Source organism: Camellia sinensis, chromosome 10 (assembly GCF_055761805.1).
Source record: "Camellia sinensis isolate YWXY chromosome 10, ASM5576180v1, whole genome shotgun sequence".
Classification (NCBI taxonomy): domain Eukaryota; kingdom Viridiplantae; phylum Streptophyta; class Magnoliopsida; order Ericales; family Theaceae; genus Camellia; species Camellia sinensis.
The window spans coordinates 24,040,403-24,063,608 of NC_138970.1; the positions used below are offsets into that span (position 1 = coordinate 24,040,403).

Sequence of the window (23,206 nt, forward strand, 5' to 3'; positions counted from 1 at the left end):
CTGTCGTTTGGCAAGTGAGTGGGGACTTAAAAAAAAAAAAAAAAAAAAAAAAAAAAAAAAAAAAAAAAAAAAAGGTACAAAAAGACAAACTAAATTAAATAGATTAATAAGATAAAAAATCACATCTAAACTATAATTATTTTATTTTTAAAAAAAAAATATAAGAAATGCCAGAAAATTCTTCTCAAAACATACATGGTAGACCGAAGAAATTCTGCAAGCAAGAAAAGTCTGGGCAAGATAACATAAACAAAAAAATAATAACAATAAAAATAAATTTAAATTTAAACTTCAAAAAAAAAAGTAAAAAAAAAACAGAAGAAACTTATGGCCTATCAATCCACATAATGGCTCTAAAAATGAGCAAATAAATGGAAATCGTCCCTCAAAGAAGAAGGATGAAACTAGGAAGTAACCTGGAACCAATCAATCCACAACAATATCTAGCATCTAAAACACCATCCTGTGCTTAGAAATATAAAATCAAAGGAAACTAAACGATGTTTTGTAGCAATCAATTATTACAATTATTCACAGCCATCTATGATATTACAACACAAGCTTTTCAGCTTTGATTAGAGAAATGAGAGCATTCCGTACCCATGCCCGCTCTGCGATGAAATACAATTTCGAATTTCTTCAACCTATACAAGAGATAAATGAAAATAATCAAAATTAAGTGATTTTCTAATTTCACAAGTAAATGAAATTCAATTCTGACTATGATGTATTATTATTCAAGAAAAAGAAACGAACCTTGAAAACTATGATGTATCAGCCACAAAATTCTTCAAGCACGCTGCATCAAAAACTCGAGTCTTTAATTCTGCACTAACTTGGAACTATGTCGTCACACTTCCTCAAATTAGCTTTCTGCAAACTGTTGGATGTGAATATCGGCTTCAAACTAGCTCATTAACAATCCAAGGATTGTAATTTTTCATAATTGATCGAAATCAGAATGTGAGCCATCTTCAGCCAATCCTTCCCAGTCTATTTCTCACACCGGAGCTCCAAATGTGGACATCCAGCAATTTGCAGCAATTTCAGAGTCTTCTGATCCTGCAGCCCATCCGGCAAACTCCTCAGATTAGGGCAATCGAAAATCCATAATTTTGATGATGACCGGAGGCTTCCTAGGCAATTTGGTAGAGAAAGTAATCCGCAATTGGATATAAACAAATCTCGGAGAGCAGTCAAATATTGCATACCCTCTGGAAAAGATTGTATCTCTGGACATCCTCTAATTTCTAAGAATGTAAGGGAAGTCAAGCCTTGCAACGTTTGCACTGGAAGGGACGTAAGACTATCACATTGACTTATATCCAGTTTCTGCAGAGAGTTTAGGCTTTCAAGTCCTGACAAATTTTCAAGTTCAGGACAATTATGAAGGTGTAAGGACTCCAAGGCCTTGAGATTTTGAAGCAGTCCATCTGGAAGAATCTTCAAATAAGAGTCACTTATCCAAAAAAAGGAAATTGAAGTAAGATTAATCATGGACCTAAATAACATTTCATTGCCTCCTTCAATTGTTAAGCTCTCAAGTGCTGGAAGAAAAGGCAATCTAGTCAATTTGGGCCATCCAGATATCACCAACTCTTGTAGGCAAGGGAAAATTTCTTCTCTATCCACTGTTGTCCGTTCCTCCAAGCTTGGCGCTCCATCAAGGCTGAGAGTTTCCAATGCAGGAAATGAACTTTCCTCATCTCCATAATCCCCATGGTTGAAGTACTTAAGAGAACACATGCGTTCGATCTTGAGAATTTTTAGGGATTGTAGTTTGCCAAGAGGAGGAAGATGTTCACATCTTTCACAATCTATTAAAGAGATCTCAACCAGATATTTGAGAACCAAACCCAACATCCAATTTGGAAACTTTGAACCTTGGAAGAAATTTATGCTCAACTTCTTCAGATTCGAATTAGGTAGGAGACTCTCAAGGACATCTACGACATTCTTTGGTGTGTTTTCTTCATTGCTCTTGCTCCAATATAATTCCAAAGAAATAAGATCGCGTTTCTCCTTCAAATTGGCCTTCTTGGCATCTTCTGAATTTCTTACATTCTCAAGTGCCTCTATGCTCAACGTACCCCCAAGATTTAATTCTTTCAACTCACCAATTTGGTAACCCTCATCTTGGCCCACAATGAATGTGCTTAGTCTTTGTAAGCAAGTTAATTGTCCCATTTTATCAGGCATTGAAGTAAGAGAATCACACCCTGTGATGTCCAAGTAAGTGAGATTTCTCATGTGCTTCATGCGTTTGGGCAACTCACGAAGTCATGGGGAATGTCTTAGCTTCAGTGTCTGCAGGTTTTGGAGATTACTTATTGATTCCGGTAGAATTTCTATATCAGAGTACGGCATGTCCAGATACCTAAGATGGTTGAAATTGGAAATTGACTTTGACATTGACTTCTTCAAATCAGCATTGTAACCCAAATCCAATACTTTGAGATACTTTTGTTTTGAAATGAAAGGTGAAGGATCATTTTCCTGGTGAGGTAAAATGAGAGACTGCAAAAATGGGACTTCAGGTACAATCGCATTCCAAGGAACCATCTCTCCAAAGCCAATATTAAAAGACAAGTGACGAATTTTATGTGGAATTTCTATGCCCTCATGAAGCTCCATAATAGAGCATTCATATTTCATAATAGATTGTGCAAGATCATGCATAAGATCGTGCATTTTACATACTATTGTTCCACTACATAATATTCTTCTGTGGTATTCCTCTTCCACATCTTGTAAGAAGGACCTGCAAACCAATTCCCTAAAAATCTCATCGCCAATATGAAATGCCATTTTTCCTTTAGATGGAATAAAATCATTTGCCATCCACATCCCTATCAGCTCGTCTTTCGTCATGCTATAGTCTTTCGGGAATATACAACAATAAGCAAAACATTGCCTCAAATGTGGACGTAAGGCTTCATAGCTCAACCTCAAAGAAGGTAAAATACCACTTCCGTCATCAGGCAAATCCCAAATCTCACTCTCCTTCACAGATAACCATTCACTTTCACTTTTTTTAAATTGCATGAGGCTTCCCAAAGCCTTTATTGCTAAGGGTAACCCTTTGCATTTCTTCACTATTTCCTTCCCAATCAGATCCAATTGAAGGTTTTCCTCTCTTCTTTTGTTGCCAAATGCTCGTTCTTTAAACAAGGACCAAGAATCATCCCCCGATAGACAAGCCATGTGGTGTATAGGAAGTGTAGCCATGATAACAGCAACATTCTGAATCCTTCTTGTTACTATAACAGTACAACCTCTAGCTCCACACTTCAGTGCACCTTTTAGCCTATCCCATTTCTCATGTTTCTCATTCCATACATCGTCCAAGACAAGTAAAAATCTCTTCCCACGCAGTTTCTCTTGGAGGCGATTCAGAAGTGGATCCAAGTTTGAGATATTGCACCCACCACCGTCTATGGACTCTAAGATTGCTCTTGTTAGTCTCTCTACATCGAAATCAACAGAGACACACACCCAAATTCTCAGCTCAAAGTGACTCTTCACCCTTCCATCATTGTAGATCAATTGAGCAAGTGTGGTCTTTCCAAGTCCCCACATACCACACATAGCATACACCGAAACATCATCATCATCATCATCATCACCCGAATTATTGAGCAACATTTTAATTATCATTTCTTTCTCATCATTTCTCCCATAAATTTCCGATTCATTCACCATTGAACTAGTTTGTTCTCTCTCCATCCCACAAACTTCTCCGGTTTCAACACCTTCCCTCAAGTGAAACTTATTTTTCTCCCCTGCAATGGCATCTAACCTATCTTTCATATCATTGATCTTATGCCCCATTTTCAACTGAAATATAAGCCGGTTTCGAAGAGAGAACGTGGTCCTTACCTGGGATTTTATGCCTCTCTCAGAATCCATCCTTCTCCTCATAGCTTCAGTCATGAACTCATCCACCAGATTGTCTGCATCATAAGCTGCGTCATTGAGCTTTCTCAGCCAATTCTTCAGAAGAGTCTCGCTCTTCCCTCGCTTTGTCTCTGCATCTTGAAGGACTGCTTGAATGGTACTTAGTGTGCTCTTTAAGTTCTCTAGCTCTGTTTTCAAACCCCATGCTATCCCAAACTCTTTTAGCACTAAAGAGTTCAAGGTTGCCAAAATTGATCTAACAAGGGGAGATATGAGTAGATCAGGCATACTCTAAGCTGTTTTGAGAATTGGAATTGAAATCAAAACCAGATGAGAAAAGAGTTGAATCAATTTTCACTCACCACTTTCGGAAATGTAATGAAAAGAAATGCAGACCCTCAAACAATTTCAAAGAAATCAAATGGTAACACAGCAATTAATTAGGATTGGTTTCATATTTTTACACATTGGGCTCCACACGGTGTTGACTACTGCAGAGACTCGAGGAGGCATAAAGTTGGAACCAAAGAATAAAGATTCCATTTACATCTCTTTCCTATCATTTTCTTTCTTTTCTTTCCTTTTTTTTTCTTTTATTTTTCAGTCATGAGCCTCTCTAATCCTTCGTATATATATATATACTAGTTTTTGTAAATTTCTTTACTTTATATAAATATTGTGTGGTATATGATAATTGTTTATATGCAAGTAAATACTATTTTTTTGACAGTAGATATAGTACTAAAAAAAGGCTTCTTGGCACCATTCAAGGGCTATTGGTATCATCAATCGGCTTATCACAACCGACGATTACGGAACGACTACGAACGCTTTAATAAGACATGCTCGTCGTTACTTAGTTACATCAAGAGGACGTTTGGGGCGTGGAAATTAAGGTGAGGTATCTTGAGGAACATAATGAAATATGATTTTCTGACAGTATAAGTTTCCTTAGTTGCAGCATCAATGGCCTTACATAATTTCATAAGATGAAATAACCTCATTGATGAAGTAATGCAAAATATCCAAAAATAAAGCATGCGTATTTTGTAAGTATTTTGTAAAAAAACAAAATTTTTGGTAAAAATATTTGGTTATGAATTCTAAAAATAGTTCATAAAAGATAATCACTATATTTGGTTCCAATTTTCTGAAAATTAAATTTTTTATTTTTCATACTTTTTTGTTTTTAGTGAATATTTTTAAAATTTTAAGCATTTTTTTTTTACTTTTTTAAATGCACATTACTTACATATATCTAAAAAGTAAAATATCAATAAATACACAAGAATACGAAAAATATATTGAATTTTCGTATCCTTTTTATATTTTTGGTATTTAGTGAATTTTTTAAATATTTTTTTTCACAAATATTATACTTTTTAAATGTATTTATGTTAGGTATATCTAAAAATTAAAAAAATTATTTAAAATATTATAAAAATTTAATAAAAATAAAAAAATACGAAAGATAAAAAAACTCTAATTTTTTTAAAAATAAATCCTGTATTAGGAAACCAAGCAGGCTGAATTTTTTCCTAAACAAAATTCCCAATTGTGCATGGATTTTGAATTGTTCATTGTTTTGATGCAAGGCAAATTTTTGTTATCAACAATCCTGATCCCAAAATTAAAAATAAAATTGAAAAAAAAATTTAAACATCAAAAGTAAAAAAAAAATAAAAAAAAATACAGATTGTGTTTGGTAGAGTTTTAGAATTATACTTTAAGAATAGAGTTGTATTTTGTGTTTGTGAGTTTTGGATTTATGATTTGGGTGTGAAAAATTTGTTTGGTTATGAGTTTTGAATTGAGTGATGTAACATATGACATTTGATTAAAAAATTTACAAATCATAACCAAATACATAACTCAAAATTTTATTCAAAACTCATAAAAAATTTTAAAAAAAAATTCCAAAATATTTTTTATTTAAAATATAAAAATAACAGGTGCAAAAAAAAAAAATCGAACACTACTCCGGTTAGCCGACCGAACATCCGGAAGATGACCGGATAGACGTAATATGAAATCAATTTTCTAAAACTGTAACTAAATAACATACTCAAACCAAGAAGGGGTAGAAAGTTAGGAGGACAAGCTAAGATAGTTGAAACTATCCTTCAGCCACATTATATGGAAAAGTTGTAGTTGAAATGTTAATTTATGCAAGCTAAGGTATCAAATGTATATGAATATTAATATAGGACGTGAACATGCATTTTCATACAGGGTTAATTCATTTATTCAAACTTTTTGCTCATTGAGATTCTAAAGGCTTAACTCACAATGCATGAGAGCTCAAAAATATAAAGAACGATTTAAACTAGGAACAAAATCCAACACATTTTACTTTTGAGACGTTGGCACCAAAAAAAAAATAAATCTAGATATGAAAGAAAAGATAACATTGTCATACAAGATTATCTGATTGAACCTTTCAACTTTTATTTCAATAAACTATGACATATCTAGAATGGTGGTAATTAGTGAAACAAAAGTCATTGTACAAACCATCGACGTAATTCCATCTCCAACTGTCCAAAGATGAAAATGTTTGTAATATTCTGAATCATTCATGAGCATCACAATAAATATGAACCAAAGTTTATTGGGAAAACCCCCCCCCCAAAAAAAAAAAAAAATGGGACTAAAAGGGGTTAGCGGCAAGGTTCTGAAAAGCGGTTGCGGTCGCCGTAATGGTGGCGGTGACGCGGTTGCGGGGTGTAAAGGCCGTAGTGTAACGGTTGCGGTAACCGGAATCGTGAATTTTTTTATTTTTCGCACAATTTGAAAAAAAACTTACCGATATGCATATTTTTTTTCCATGATCATATTTATTGGATTAAAAATAAATATTGATCATTTGTAAATTTTTAAGTATGATCCAATATATTTCATATTTTTAAATAACTATGAACTGAGTTTTTTACATTTTATTTTAATAATTAATGACTTTATATTTTACAAAAAATTAATCACTAACTATTATATATAAGATAAATAATGACAAAAGTAAGAAAATAAATAAGAGCGTAAATATATGTATATATACACATATTGGTTCAAGCCAAATAGATAATGACCACACTTATTATTATAATTATTTTCAAACAATATATAGATAGACACACAAACAAAATGGTTTAGTGATAGCAGCGGAATAGAATAGCATAGGCAAGCTTTTAAAAAGCGGCCGCAACCGTTACGTAACGCCGTTACGTAACAGTTTTGGCGGTTACCGCCACCCGTTACGGCCGCTTTTGCAGTGTGATTGAGATTCACAGGTGTGCCGTCCGTAGCGGCTGCCGTAGCGGTCGTAACGGTGCTGTAACAGCCGTAACGGCCTGTTACACACCGTTACGTAACGGTTCCAAGCTGTTTCTTTTGAAAAAACACACAAAAAAAACTAAAAATGGGGAAAGAGGGATAGAGAGAAGAGGGAAGATAAAGAGAGAAAATAGAGGAGCAAGAGATAGAGAGAGAGAGAGAGAAGAGGGAAAATGAAGAACATGTTATTGATTTGTTGAAACTATAAGACCTATGCTATTCTATTCTGCTGCTATCACTAAACTATTTTGTTTGTGTGTCTATCTATATATTGTTTGAAAATAATTATAATAATAAGTGTGGTCATTATCTATTTGGCTTGAACCAATATGTGTATATATACATATATTTACGCTCTTATTTATTTTCTTACTTTTGTCATTATTTATCTTATATATAATAGTTAGTGATTAATTTTTTGTAAAATATAAAGTCATTAATTATTAAAATAAAATGTAAAAAACTCAGTTCATAGTGATTTAAAAATATGAAATATATTGGATCATACTTAAAAATTTACAAATGATCAATATTTATTTTTAATCCAATAAATATGATCATGGAAAAAAAATATGTATATCGGTAAGTTTTTTTTCAAATTGTGCGAAAAATAAAAAAATTCACGGTTCCGATTACCGCAACCGTTACACTACGGCCTTTACACCCCGCAACCGCAACCACGTCACCGCCACCGTTACGGCGACCGCAACCGCTTTTCAGAACCTTGAGCATAGGTCTTATAGTTTCAACAAATCAATAACATGTTCTTCATCTTCCCTCTTCTCTCTCTCTATCTTTTGCTCCTCTATTTTCTCTCTTTATCTTCTCTCTTCTCTCTATCCCTCTTTCCCCATTTTTAGTTTTTTTTGTGTGTTTTTTCAAAAGAAACAACTTGGAACCGTTACGTAACGGTGCATAACAGGCCATTACGGCTGTTACAGCACCGTTACGACCGCTACGGCAGCCGCTACGGACAGCACACCTGTGAATCTCAATCACACTGCAAAAGCGGCCGTAACAGGTGGCGGTAACCGCCAAAACTGTTACATAACGGCGTTACGTAACGGTTGCGGCCGCTTTTTAAAAGCTTGGTTAGCGGTGACCATTGAATAAGTTTATTTGGCTTGAGTTGATTTACTATTTCTCTCTTGAAGATTTAAAGCGCACAAAACATGCAACCAAGCAATAGTTTACTAAGGCGAGGAGCGAAGAGAAAGAGAATAAATATATAAATTATTAAAACTTGGACATACCCAAGCTAAATAACTATATCAACTTATTATGGGAAGAAATATGAAACTTTTGTTTCTTTAATCAACTCAGAATTTCCCCATTGCCGGTGACAAATCAAGATTATATCACAATAAGCAGCTTCAAATTCACAAACTTTATTAGCTCTTCAAGTGTTGCAACTCTAAGACCATTGATAGAATAAATTTTTGGTAGCTAAATCAACCTCATAAGTTATAACCAACTTCACAAATAAATAAATAAATTATATATGTGAAACCTTCAAACCTAACATGATGAACAAAATGAATTGAAATGAAAAGTACCCAAATTGTTCCCAAACGAATTAAAACAGTCACATAGAATAGATCGACTGAAGAGAGAGAGAGTAACTTACATTGCTTCCCCTCCAGACTTGATAAACCCTCTTCTGTTTAGGGTTGTTTTGGGACATAGATGGGTTTGTAGAAGAAGATGGACCCAAATTTGGATCGTTGTTATTGTTTTCAATCATAACTACCCTCTTCTTCTATTGATTTTTCGCGCAACCCATGTGAGACGAAGACATCAAAACCCAAAACCCAAACCCAAAGCCAAACCCAAATTTCATTCTTTTTCGACAAATACATAGCTAAACATACAAATACAAATGATGGGTATTGTTTGAATTTCAATTTGATTGAATGTGAGAAAGGTGGAGAAGATGAAAGATCGTTGATGGGTTTTGGGTACAGAGAGAGAGAGAGAGAGAGTAGCAGGAGACGAAAGGGGATTTTTGAGATAAAAAACCAGCTGCATCTGCACTCTCTCTCTATGGAGCCGAATTTGCAGACGGATTAACCCAGAAGGAATTGTTCCGTCTTCTCTTTCTCTCTCTATATGTATCTACAGTGTTGTGTTTGTTGGTTTTTGTTTTTTGAATTTTGGTTTTTGTTTTTGTCTTCTGTTTTCTCTCTCTAAAACTCTCACAGTATTTTTTTTTCTCTCTCCTCTAGCAGAAGGATGTTGGTGGGGCGGATGTTCCAAGTTTGTACCGGTATTTCCGCGGGTAGTACCATTTACTGATTTATTAAATAATTTAATTAATTAATTAGATACTTTTTTTAATGCCTAAATTACCTATTTTACAAAGTTATTTATTTATTAGTATGTTAATAATCTCTGGGCCAGACTCATATGATAACTGAGAGGGTAATTTTTGGTAAAAATTAGGCCAAGCTATGAGATGGGCTTTGTGGCCCAAAGTGCCAAAGACTTGGTGAAAAGGCCGCAATGTTACTCCGGCCCAAGGAAGGCCGCAATGTTACTCCGGCCCAGGAAAGGCCGCAATGTTACTCCGGCCCAGGAGAGGCTAGGCTACTCCGGCTTAAGAGAGACAAAGTTACTTTGGCACAGTGACTGTAAAAGATACTTCGGTCCGAAGGCAACTTGGAGTTATGCCGGTATTGGGGCTAGACCGGCCGAAAGTCGTTGGTTTGGTCTAAGACCGTACCATGGGTTCTACATGGAAAGCTGAGATAAGAAAGGGAAAACACAAGAACCGAACTAAGGATGAGTTCGGTTTACTCAGTGGCTCTGCATAGCCAAGCTTATTTCGGTCATATAGTAGTTCGGCCAAAGTAAAAACCATCCCACTTGGTTTAAGCAGTGGGGGAGGGTGTAAAAGGATAAGCATTATCCTTAGGAGTATGAATCCTAGGAGGACTCTGCATGGAGGAATAAAAGTCCTACTAGGATTGTGCCACTGGAAACTTATAAGAGCTCACAAACATCACCTTAGAGGAGGTAACAGAACACAATTTTCTTTTCTGAGAACATAGAGCTTTGTCTATTTGTCAAGTTTTCTGACTTAGGCATCGGAGAGGTTTCCGGCACACACTCGCCGGCTAACTCACGTTTGTGTTTTCAGGTGAGAAAGCGACGTCGTACGGAGGAGCGTGGACTTAGTCAACAGGATTATACGAGAAGGCGTATTTCTTTCCCGTACAATTGGCGCCGTCTGTGGGAAGAACAGACAAGAACAAAAACCTCTTGACTAAGCTTCTCCTTTTCTCAAATCAATGGCACACATTGAAGAACTACCACAGTCCGCTGTCGACGGGCTAACTCCAGAAGGGGGCGCAAGACGTGAAGGATTACCTTCTGTCCCTCCCATGGCGGACTTGGAGCCCCAAAGACATACCTCCAGGAGGGATGCTAGGGGGAGACGGACTTACAGCCCCCGTCAGTCCCATTCTCGAAGTCCCGACAGACAAAGACGGAGGATTGACCCTCAAGCTCTGGAAGATCGTGTAAAAGAACAAGATGAATTGATAAGAAAGATGGCGGCGGACATGGAGGCCTTGAAACGCCAGATGAAGAAAAAAGAAGTGGCGACAAGAGAGGGGCGCAAAAACAAGACGCCCCCTCGCCACTCAGAAAATCGTAGTAGGAATACTACGCCCTCACAAGGAGAAAGCAGAAGCCTCAGGACAGGCGACACTCAATCCTGGTCTTCCAGAACTCGTCACTCCAGGTCTGAGAGGACGAGATTTGAAAGGTCATACACTGAAGGAAGCACATATTGGCCCTCACATTCACACCAAACCAGATCTAGGCAGACAGAATTACCCAGATCATCCGACTTACGAACCGTGCTCGAAGAAAAAGCACGATGCAAGGAGGATGCCAGGGCAAGGGATCCACATAGAGTTTCAGCCTTACAGCGGTTGGCTCCTCGGACGCATGGAAGCGTCGAGGTTGGAATGCCAATACCGCGACCGGCCTACGAACCAACGGACAAAGAGTTGGCAAGACTACAGACTTCGCCGTTTGTTCCAGCAATCGAAAACGCGCCCTTACCATCAGGCTTCCTTCAACCGAAATTCACTACATATGAAGGGAAGACGGACCCGTATTCACACTTGAGCCACTTTCGCCAAGTCATGGCCGTATACAGGCGAAACGAGGCCTTAATGTGCATACTCTTCCCATCAAGCCTTGGCGACCTCGGCTTGACTTGGTTCGAGAAGCTCCCAGAGGGCAGCATAGCCTCCTGGGCTCAACTGGCAGAAGCATTTGTAACAAGGTTTCGAACAAACACTAAAACACCAGTGGAGATAGACCAGTTACTCTCCATTGACATGGGGGATAAAGAGACCCTTAGATCCTACAACAGTCGCTACTGGGAAACATTAAATCAGATTGGAGACTGCCCCACCAATCTAGCCATTGCGCAGTATAAAAGAGGCCTTCCAGTCGGAAACAGACTAAGGGACTCGATCACCATGACGCCACCCCTTACCATGGAAGCCCTGATGGAAAGAGTGCATCAGCACATCAGGGTAGAAGAGGATGGCGCACGCGCCAAAGCAAAGTCAAGTGCAACCGCAGTACCAGAAAAGAAAAACTCAGCTAAGGTCAATACAGTAGATCGGCAGAATAGAAACGGACGTGGCAAACGAGATAACGGAGAAGACCCAGACAAAAGATGGTTGAGAATCCGCAATGCCATAACAACGGTATTCAAAAAACCGATATATCGGATTCTGAGCGAAATAAAGGACGAGCCATTCGTCAAGTGGCCAGCCAAATTGGGAGAAGCTCAGAAAGACTACGACGATAGATCACGGTGCACCTTCCACAAAGAAAAGGGGCACCGAACTGAGAATTGCACGCCACTGAGACAGCACTTGGAAGAATTGGTGGCAGCAGGCCACTTGGACAAATACATTGAAGGAGGGACACAGCCAGCCCCCCAGGATCACAATAACCTAAACGGAATGCCAATCGACGCCCCACCTCAAGGCATTATCAATGTAATACATGGAGTCTTTGAACCTGAGCGTGTATGCGAGCTCAGGGGATCAATCAAGAAGGCTGAACACTTTAGAGAGGTGCTAAGTGCCCAACCTGCCATCAAGAAGGGAAAGACAGAGGCAACAAATGTTATGTCCTTTTCGGATAAGGACTTGGATCGAATATACTGTCCTCACAATGATGCTCTGGTCGTCACTCTCCGAGTCAAGGATTTTGACGTCAAGCGGATTCTGATTGACCAGGGTAGTTCATGTGAGATCATGTACTACGACACATTTAAACAACTGAAGTTACAAGACAAAGACTTGGCGCCTGCAGTTTCTCCCCTAATTGGATTTAACTCCATGCCAGAGTGGCCCGTCGGCAAGATAATACTTCCAGTCAGAGCAGGAAGCGTGACAAAACAAGTGGAGTTCTGGGTATTAAAAGTTCCCTCCACTTACAACATCATCTTGGGCAGAACATGGCTGCATGCCATGCGATCGGTGGCCTCATCCTACCATCAAGTGATGAGGTTCCCAAACGACACTGGTATAATTGAAGAAGTCTATGGGGATCAGATCATGTCAAAACAATGCTTCGCCACGGTGAATGGCAGCCGCGCTGCCAAAGGATACGTTCATTCGGTGGAAGAACCAGAAAGTAATGAACTATTCGCAGACATCGGTAAAGAGGCTGATCAGAAAGCGGTGGAGGACTTGGTGGAGGTAAAAATAGAAGAGAAGAACCTGGATAAGTTCTTCTTGCTTGGCTCATCATTGTCCAGCGCTGAGAGATTAGAGGTCTTGGAATTCTTGACCTCTAACATCGAAGTATTTGCTTGGACGCCCTACGACATGCCAGGCATTGATCCAAACTTCATCAGTCACCAACTCAATGTCCACCCATCCGCCAGACCAGTCATACAACGCACACGCAGATCGGCACTCCACCATGCCGAAATAGTGACAGAAGAAGTAGGCAACCTGCTGGAGGCAGGAGCAATTAGAGAAGTGCACTACCCAAGATGGATCTCCAACACAGTCGTAGTGCCAAAAAAGAATGGTAAATGGCGTGTCTGCGTCGACTACAAAACTGTCAACAAGGCCTGCCCAAAAGATAGCTTCCCTCTACCAAGGATAGATCAACTGGTGGACCTGACGGCAGGGCACAACCGACTTAGCTTTCTGGATGCATACAGAGACTACCACCAAATCGCCATGCATAAACCAGACCAGGAGGTCACATCCTTTACAACACCAAGGGGATTGTACTGCTACAAGGTCATGCCCTTTGGCCTAAAGAACGCAGGGGCAACATTCCAACGGATGGTCACCAAGATGTTTGAACCATTGTTAGGCAAAACAATGGAGGCTTACATCGACGACATGGTGGTCAAAAGCAAGGATGAGAATGACCATCTTAAAGATCTAGGCGAGATGTTCCAGATCCTGAAGAAACACAAGTTGCGCCTCAATGCATCCAAATGCGCATTCGGAGTTGGATCTGGCAAATTCTTGGGCTTCCTGGTGACCAACCGAGGTATAGAAGCAGACCCCTCTCAGATTAAAGTAATCCAGGAGTTGGAGAGACCAAACTCAGTCAAAGAAGTGCAGCATCTCACTGGTATGGCGGCTGCGCTCAACCGGTTCATAAGCAGGTCATCAGACAGACTACGACCATTCTTCCAAGCTTTAAAGACCAAGTTTGAGTGGGATGAAGAATGCGATCAAGCTCTGGAAAGCTTGAAGGAGTACATGTCTTCCCCACCACTACTTGTTACTCCAGTACCTGGTGAAGAACTCTTTTTGTACCTGGCAGTCTCTCAGCACGCAGTTAGCGCAGTGTTGGTTCGTGCAGAAGGAATACAACACTTGCCCATCTTTTATGTCAGCAAGACATTGTTGGGAGCCAAAACAAGGTACTTGCCCTTGGAGAAACTAGCATTAGCATTAATGATGGCCTCCAGGAAATTGGCGCACTACTTTCATGCCCACACCATAGTCGTCCTCACAGCCTTTCCACTAAAAGCTCTGTTTGAAAGGGCAAACTTTAGTGGGCGAATTTTGAAGTGGGCAGTAGAGTTGGGACAATTCGACATCAAATTCCAACCCAAGACCGCAATAAAAGCCCAATCTTTGGCAGACTTCGTCGCAGAGTTTACTCCTGGTAGTCATCATATCTGCCCAGTCGACCTAACTGACACAACCGAACTAGGGATGGAAGTTGACGCCGGAATAGCGCAACCCCTAGCAGAAGACACTCAGTCAGACTCCAAAGCAGACCAAACTAAAAACAGCAAGGAAGAGGCAAACAAAGACTCACCAAAAGTCCAAACAGATGGCGAGGGGCAGACTGCAAGCATGGACATTGAAGAAAACACTACTCTTGACCCCACGACATCATCTGATCCTTCCACTTGCTGGAAGTTATTCGTTGGAGAGATGTGGAAGATCTTTGTGGATGGAGCATCCAACCGGCATGGTGCAGGGCTTGGCATAGTCCTCATCTCTCCAGACAGCCTGGTTGTAGAGCAAGCAATCAACCTTGGCTTCCCAGCATCCAACAATGAAGCGGAGTATGAGGCGCTTCTCGCAGGACTCAAGTCAGCATACTACATGAAGGCCACCGAACTAATGGTATACAGTGACTCTCTGCTGGTGGTAAACCAAATTTCTGGCGAATACGAAGCAAAGGATGACAGAATGGCCAAGTACCAAGAGTTGGTCAGAACAGAGATCAAGAAGTTTGATGTAGTAAGGATAGAACAAATTGGCAGGGAGGAAAACAGCAGAGCGGACGAACTAGCAGGCTTTGCTTCAATGGCAGATACATCCATCCCTCATCCATTACTCCTCAACTACTTACCAAGACCAAGCATAGAAGACCCCGAAGCAGAAGAGGTATATTGCACAGAATTAGGCCCCTCTTGGATGGATCCCATCATCCTGTTCCTAAAAGACGGCATCCTACCAGAAGAGAAAAAAGAAGCCAACAGAATAAGAGCAAAGTCGCAGCGATTTTGGCTATCTCCATCTTTGGCACTTTACAAAAAGTCATTCTCAGGGCCTTACCTAAAATGTGTTCATCCCAGCAAAGTGGAAGCATTCTTGTTCGAAATACACGAAGGGGTGTGCGGAAGTCATCAAGGGGGAAGGTCGCTAGCTTACAGGGCCATTTCGCAAGGATATTGGTGGCCATATATGCAAGCAAACTCAGAGAAATATGTGAAGAAGTGTGAGAAATGCCAAAAATTCACGCACCAAATACATCAACCAGCTAGAGAACTCCTACCATTGACCAGCCCGTGGCCTTTCGCAATGTGGGGCTTGGACATAGTAGGACCACTTCCAACAGCACCCGGCGGCAGGAAGTTCTTTCTCGCAGCAACAGACTACTTCACAAAGTGGGTGGAAGCAGAAGCATTGGCATCAATCAAAGAAAAAGACGTGAAGAAGTTTGTTTGGCAGAATATCATCACTCGGTTTGGCATACCAAAAGCACTGATCTCAGACAATGGTACTCAGTTCGACGGCAGAATCTTCAGAAGCTTTTGTGAAGAGTACAAAATAGAGTTCTACAATTCTACACCGGTATATCCTCAAGCAAATGGGCAAGCAGAAGCATCAAATAAAGTCGTCTTGGATGGACTAAAGAAAAGGCTAGAAAAGGCAAAAGGCAAGTGGGCGGATGAACTTCCTCATGTTTTATGGGCTTACCGCACCACACCTCGGCGATCAACAGGAGAAACACCATTCTCCTTAGCCTACGGAATGGAAGCAGTAATCCCACTAGAAGTTGGCCTCCCCACAATTCGAAGCGAGAATTTTGATCCTGACTTGAATGGAGAAGCCATAACATTGGAACTTGACCTTGTAGAGGAAAGAAGGGAAAGAGCACTGGTTCACATTGCCGCATACCAACGAGAGTTAATCTGAAAATACAACAAAAAGGTGCATCCAAGACAATTCAAGATAGGCGATTGGGTACTGCACAAAGTAATGGGAAACACCTCAAACCCAGGAGATGGCAAGTTAGGCCCAAACTGGGAAGGTCCTTATAAGGTGGTTGGGTTAGCAGGCAAAGGGGCATACCACCTAGAAGACAAGGATGGCAAAGCAATCCCTAGGCCATGGAACACGGCCAATCTCAAGTTATTTTACTTTTAGCTTTTCTTTTTTCAAACATGTGTAATTTTTTCTTCCTTCAATAAAACGAGAAATTCTTTTCAGCACAAGTTGTTCTTTGTAAAAGTTAGCTTTAAGGTTAGGCACATTGCAAGCATTTTATTCTAAGATTAGCTGGAAAAACTAACTTAGAGGTTGGCTGGATTAAACCAACACCTTCCTAAGCCCAGGATAAGGATCCAGGCTGCAGGACGTTTGGTCGGAATAACCAAACATTATTCTAAGTTGGCTGGAATAAACCAACACTTGTTACTCTTCAGCCGAAGTAAGTGCAAGGTTGAAGAGTGGTTGGCTGGAATAAACCAACTCTTGTTACTCTTCAGCCGAAGTAAGTGCAAGGCTGAAGAGTGGTTGGCTGGAATAAACCAACACTTGTTACTCTTCAGCCGAAGTAAGGGTATGGCTGAAGAGTGGTTGGCTGGATTAAACCAACTCTTGTTACTCTTCAGCCGACGTAAGTGCAAGGCTGAAGAGTGGTTGGCTGGAATAAACCAACACTTGTTACTCTTCAGCCGAAGTAAGGGTAAGGCTGAAGAGTGGTTGGCTGGAATAAACCAACACTTATTACTCTTCAGCCGAAGTAAGTGCAAGGCTGAAGAGTGGTTGGCTGGAATAAACCAACTCTTGTTACTCTTCAGCCGAAGTAAGTGCAAGGCTGAAGAGTGGTTGGCTGGAATAAACCAACACTTGTTACTCTTCAGCCGAAGTAAGTGCAAGGCTGAAGAGTGGTTGGCTGGAATAAACCAACTCTTGTTACTCTTCAGCCGAAGTAAGTGCAAGGCTGAAGAGTGGTTGGCTGGAATAAACCAACTCTTGTTACTCTTCAGCCAAAGTAAGGGTATGGCTGAAATTGGATTGGCTGGATTAAACACTTTGTACTCCTCAGCCGAAGTAAATATATTGGCTAAGGAGTGGTTGGCTTGTAAGCATAGTTTAACCACCTAAAACCGAAATAACAGTTGGAGTAACTGAAGGCATTACAAAGTACAGGCATACATATCAGAACCGGAACAAGAGTTCAAGCAAAATTTTTCATTCATTGAAACTATTACAAAGAAGGTTCATAGTTCGGTTACAAAGGCAAAAAGCAACAAAGAAAAAATACATAATCAAGAGAAAAGTTCTTCAATGTCGGCATCAAAAGCTGCATCAGCATCAGCATGAAGACCGGCTTCAGAAGGGAGATCACTCACGGTTGGGAGAGTCACTTCGGCTGGAACCACGGACTCACTAGGAAGATCAACAGTTAGGTCCTCCACAGTGGGCTCCGACCGAACTGGCTGGTCCACACTAACAACCGGAGTATCCTCAGAAGAAGATTCATCATCCGAGTCTGAGCCTTCAAGGAACTGCTGCTGCATGGCATTCGCATACTCCGCAAGGGACTTCGGTATGAAATGGGCTGGAGGGTTGAAAACCTCGGTCTGTTGATCATGACCGAGCTTCTCAATAGCCGCCCTCCAGCCACACTTGAAGAAGAGCTCCTTGGCAGCATTACATTGCTTGGCATAAGCATCTTCTGCCTTCTTGAAGCCTTGTTTGCTGGCTTCCTTTGCGCTCTCTTTTATTTCGGCATCTTTCTTTCTTTCAAGCTTCACCAGCTCGCGCAGGTATTTGTCCTTCAGAGCTATGGCAGTCTTCTGCCTTTCTGCCTCGGCCGAACTAACTAGTCCGGTCAGCCTGCTGTTCTCAGCTTGAAGCTCGGCCATTTGCTTCTTGATGTCTTCTACCTCGGCCGATTTCATTCCGGCTTCTGCCACAACATCCCTTGCAGTTTTTCTGAGTTCCAGCACCTTCTTGTGAGTATTGTAGTTTTTTTGAATTGCCTGGCAAAAACAAGGACTTCCCATGAGCCGAAATAAAAGTTTAAAAAAAAACAAGACAGAAAAATGGACAAGAGCTGCATACCAAGATCATGGACTTTGTTGCAGACCGAATAGACTTTAATTCGGTGTTTAGCTGCTTTTTATGGTGCTCCATATCCTTGGGAAGGCACACACTCTTGGCCAGATTAAAGGCCAACTCGTGATCCTTTTCGGCGACAACCGAATCAGCATCTATGACATCTCGGTTCTTGAAAGTAAGTTTTGGTACCCAGCTGGTTGTAGTTTGGTCGGTGGGCTCCGGTTGGGGGCTCGGTGGCTGAATTGGTGGAATAGCAGTCTCATCTTCATCAACCAAACTTGGCTCAGACTCGGTGGTTCGTGCGCGCTTGGTTCGGCGCGATGAAGACGGATGTTGAGAGGGGAGGGCCACAACGGCAGGCTGTGTTTGGCTGGGCAACGGTACTTCGGGCCTGCTTGTCTCGGTCAGAAGCGCCCTTAGTCTGTTCTTCTTGGCCATTTCCTCTTCAGCAGTTAAAGGAATTAATCTTATTTGCGGCAAGTTTGGGTCCGGCTCTGGGGCGTCTTCAAGAAGAAAGTCAGTTACTCTTGCTTTTCGGCGACCGCTGTACCGGTAGGTCGGCTCAAAGTTTAGAAGCTTAGCCCAACTCTTTTCTTTAAACCGTAGTGCGGCTCGCAAAATAGCAAGATTGGGATAGCTATATAAGGAATGGAGGTGGGCGAAATCTGCGAAAGAAGAACTGTTAGTTCGGTTGATAAACTAAAAAACCGAAATAAAAATACCAAGAAGAAGACCGAAGTCAAATTACCAGGCTCTCCCTTTTTCCAATTTATAGGTCGGCCAGGTATTTGGGCTTGAAAATCCTCAAAATTCCCAGAAACCCAGAAAAAATCATCGTCATTAAGGTCTTTGTCCGGTGTATACTTAACTATCTTCTCTCGGCGGCGGCGAATCCTAAGGTAATAGACCCACCCATCCTCTTTTGAGCCGATGGAGTATTGATGGAAGATTTCGGCCAGGCCGAGGTTTAGTCCGGTTTGGTGGTTCAGTGCGGCTATTCCCATAATGATGCGGTATGAATTGGTGGACAGTTGGGTAGGGCATAATCTAGCCTGCCTAAGAAATTCACAGATCAATGGTTGGACTGGAAACCGTAGTCCGGTTTCTATAATGGATAGAAGGGTGAAGGGGACCAAGCCTTCATTATCCCATGGGACGACATCTTTTTGGGCTAAAGTCAAGTGGACATCATCAGGTATGTTATAGTCCTTCCTGAATTCGGCCATGCCACCAGGGGTCTCTACTAGATATCTATACTTACCCATCTGGTGTATAATTTACCAATACATTATATCGGTGCAAAAATCATGCTCAGTAGCTCGGTTGAGCGCACACAGGAGTGCCTGGGTAACCTAAGTCTGCAAAGTAGAAAACAAAGGGGTTAAGCACTGATCATTGGACCGTGCTACAAATTAAAAGCAATTTACAAGAGCCCTACTTCGGCCTTGCGAGCTGGTTCTACCTCGGTTTGGCGTAATATTTGGTAGTTCGGTTTAAACTTTGGGTACGCAAGATCGGTTTTATTTATCTCGGTTTGAACAGTGGGTTGTTTACTTCGGTTAAGCCACTAGGGGCAGCTTTCTGAGTTTGGTTTAAAAACTAAGAAAGCTGGCTTAGCTCCCAAGGCTCAGCTCGGTTGAAAATCGTGGTTCCTAGCCTAATTTGTTCAAACTTCGTTCGGTGGTCTTATTTCGGCTAAGGTAAAAACGAAGGTTGGATATCTTTTGAAGTTCTAGTTCGGTTATTGTCAAAAGTAACCTACCTATATTGGACGAACAATATCCTGGTTCGGTTGCTATGTGATTTTGGATCTAAGGCTAGTTTTTCTACAGAATAGTTTATACACACATGAGTTCTACTGGTTTTTTCATGAAAGCACAGAAGCAAAGCAGAAATGGAAGAACATGTTTTGCAAAAATATAGTACACCAAATGCATAAAACAAATATGAAAGCAAAAAACATAAAAGGAAAAAAAATGAGTTTGCTTACCAAGATTGAAGAAAAAGAGGACTGGAGACGAAAACAGCAACGGCAAATAAAAACAAGCTTGGTAGTTGGAAAAGCAGGGGCACGAAGAGAGAAGATGAATAGAATGAGTGAAAGATCCAAAACAGGAGGAGTTATTTTGTGAAAAAGGAGAGAGGGGAAAGAAGCGGGAACTGTTCAAAAATTGCGAAACACGAAGACGGCATTGACAACTGCCTTCTACGAATAGGAGCGTGCCACGTGTATACGGAAAGGGAAGCGTTACAGTCATGATTGAAGAGACGTTTTGACCGGACAAAGTGAAGCCCGAAGTAAAATTAGCTCGGCTGGAGAGGCTAAAGGGTTTTTTAGCTCTGCTGGAAAGGCTTAATAACTTCGGCTCGGTTGGACTGGTAATCCCAATCATGCTGTGCAGATGGAATTAAGGGGCAATTGAGAGGGTAATTTTTGGTAAAAATTGGGCCGAGCTATGAGATGGGCTTTGTGGCCCAAAGTGCCAAAGACTTGGTGAAAAGGCCGGAATGTTACTCCGGCCCAGGGAAGGCCGCAATGTTACTCCGGCCCAGGAAAGGCCGCAATGTTACTCTGGCCCAGGAGAGGCAAGGCTACTCCGGCCTAAGAGAGATAAAGTTACTTCGGCACAGTGACTGTAAAAGATACTTCGGTCCGAAGGCAACTTGGAGTTATGCCGGTATTGGGGCTAGACCGGCTGAAAGTCGTTGGTTCGGTCTAAGACCGTACCATGGGTTCTACATGGAAAGCTGAGATAAGAAAGGGAAAACACAAGAACCGAACTAAGGATGAGTTCGGTTTACTCAGTGGCTCTGCATAGCCAAGCTTATTTCGGTCATATAGTAGTTCGGCCAAAGTAAAAACCATCCCACTTGGTTTAAGCAGTGGGGGAAGGTGTAAAAGGATAAGCATTATCCTTAGGAGTATGAATCCTAGGAGGACTCTGCATGGAGGAATAAAAGTCCTACTAGGATTGTGCCACTGGAAACTTATAAGAGCTCACAAACATCACCTTAGAGGAGGTAACAGAACACAATTTTTTTTTTCTGAGAACATAGAGTTTTGTCTATTTGTCAAATTTTCTGACTTAGGCATCGGAGAGGTTTCCGGCACACACCCGCCGGCTAGCTCACGTTTGTGTTTTCAGGTGAGAAAGCGACGTCGTACGGAGGAGCGTGGACTTAGTCAACAGGATTATACGAGAAGGCATATTTCTTTCCCGTACAATAACTATAATGCCATGCCAGCTGACCAAATTTTGGAATAAAAATATCATCATCCCTGGCTCTTTTCAATGGATTCGGATTTTTGTAGTACATTCTCTGTAATGTGTCTCAAAATGAAAATAATGTCATTTTCTCAAAATGAAAATAATGTCATTTTAAGAGAAAGGAGGTTGATTCTGTAAATTTTTTTTATAAAAAATTTTGCCTGTACTTGGTTGGGGGATTGGAGGAGGGATTTAGAAAGGAAAAGGAAAAAGTTAAGTAAAATGTAAGTAAAATATACCTACATTTCACCTAATTTTACACACTTTTTTTCTTTCTCTTTTCAAATCCCTCAACCAAACTCAATATTAATAATCTCGTTTTCAACATTACATGCTGCCTACAAACAATGACACTATAAAGGGATCCAAATTCCTTTTTTTTTTTTTAATAACTCTGATACATCATTTGCATATAAACTAATTGAGTTAAGTAATAACTAATAAGTTCTTTAGTATAAGGCAGTTGGTTTAATGGCTTATGTAATTATTTTTTCGGATAGCAAGAAAATTAGAGGTTTAAAGATTGAGTCAATAGAGCGAATGTGGCCCTTTCATTATAATATAATTTACTAATAAGTTACTTAAATTTATTTAAAATTAAAAAATATATTTTGTTTGATTTTTAAGTTTTTTAAAATCTTTCATAATTTTTTTTCTTCATATTTTAGTCCAAAAAAAATTATTTTTAGATGTACCTAAAATAAAGTAGTTATAAAGAAATCTAGAAAAACATGAGCAAATAAGAATTTGATTAAAATATGAAAAAAAGTTTACTTAAGAGGTTAAGATTAAAAAAAACAAATAAAAACAATTTTTGAGTTTGCAAATCAAATAGTGAATTTTTAAAATGTATTCAACATTAACTAACTCATTGATTTATTTCACACTTCAAGTCAATCTTAAATATTTTTAGTCAAAGTAGTTTGATTTTTGAGTTAATTACCTAAAAGTCTTACTTATAAATGTTATGGTAACTTAGGCTTTATTTAAGATTTTTTGAACCAATAAGTCATATTTACTAAAATTGAAAATATTATCAGTTTTTTCTAATTTTTAAAATATCAATTTTACAGAGTAATGTTTCATATAATTGTTTCACTAACTGATGAAAAAAAAAATAGAGTATGAGATTAAACGTTTTTGTCCTTCTACTTATTGGCTTGATTCAACTATCTAATAAAACCAAGAATATTATCAGTTTTTTTCAGTTTTAAAATTGAAACATTATCAGTTTTTTCATTTTTAAAGTTTTATTTATTTTTATTTTTTTTCAAGTTTTGCACATCAATGTTCCATCATCATACTCCTTTATAGATACAAAATTGACAAAAAAAAAAAATCAATTTTTTCAATTTTTTCAAAACAAAATTAGTTTTTTTTTCACACATATATATATATATATATATTTAGTTTTTTCAATTTGAAAGTTGGTATTTTAAAGTTTTGAAAATTAAAATAAATATCAAATCATCATATTCCTTTATAGATAATCATAAATGATAAACAATCATTGTTTGAAGGGTAATTCTTACTATTAAAAATTGAATAATGTTATATGTACTAATTGATATACTAACTAGTATACCAGTTGATGACGTGACACAATTTAAG

At 39.7% G+C, this 23,206-nt stretch overlaps 1 protein-coding gene and 1 pseudogene across 3 annotated transcripts; both read right to left on the reverse strand.

Annotated features, from left to right (window-relative positions):
• Positions 1-246: 246 nt before the first annotated feature.
• On the reverse strand, positions 247-9,420 carry LOC145801019 (disease resistance protein RGA2 pseudogene; annotated as a pseudogene). 2 transcript variants are annotated; one of them, XR_014341828.1, is made up of 3 exons: positions 8,855-9,420; positions 757-4,193; positions 247-644 (listed from the first exon to the last, which is right to left on the reverse strand). The product of XR_014341828.1 is annotated as a disease resistance protein RGA2 pseudogene, transcript variant X1 (transcript). The 2 variants fall into 2 exon arrangements; XR_014341829.1 differs by having other exon boundaries at positions 757-4,153; positions 8,855-9,419.
• LOC145800226 (putative disease resistance protein RGA4) lies at positions 994-2,259 on the reverse strand. The gene has a single exon (XM_082889883.1). It carries the CDS (start codon positions 2,257-2,259, stop codon positions 994-996), a length of 1,266 nt encoding a protein of 421 aa, XP_082746009.1.
• Positions 9,421-23,206: the final 13,786 nt, after the last annotated feature.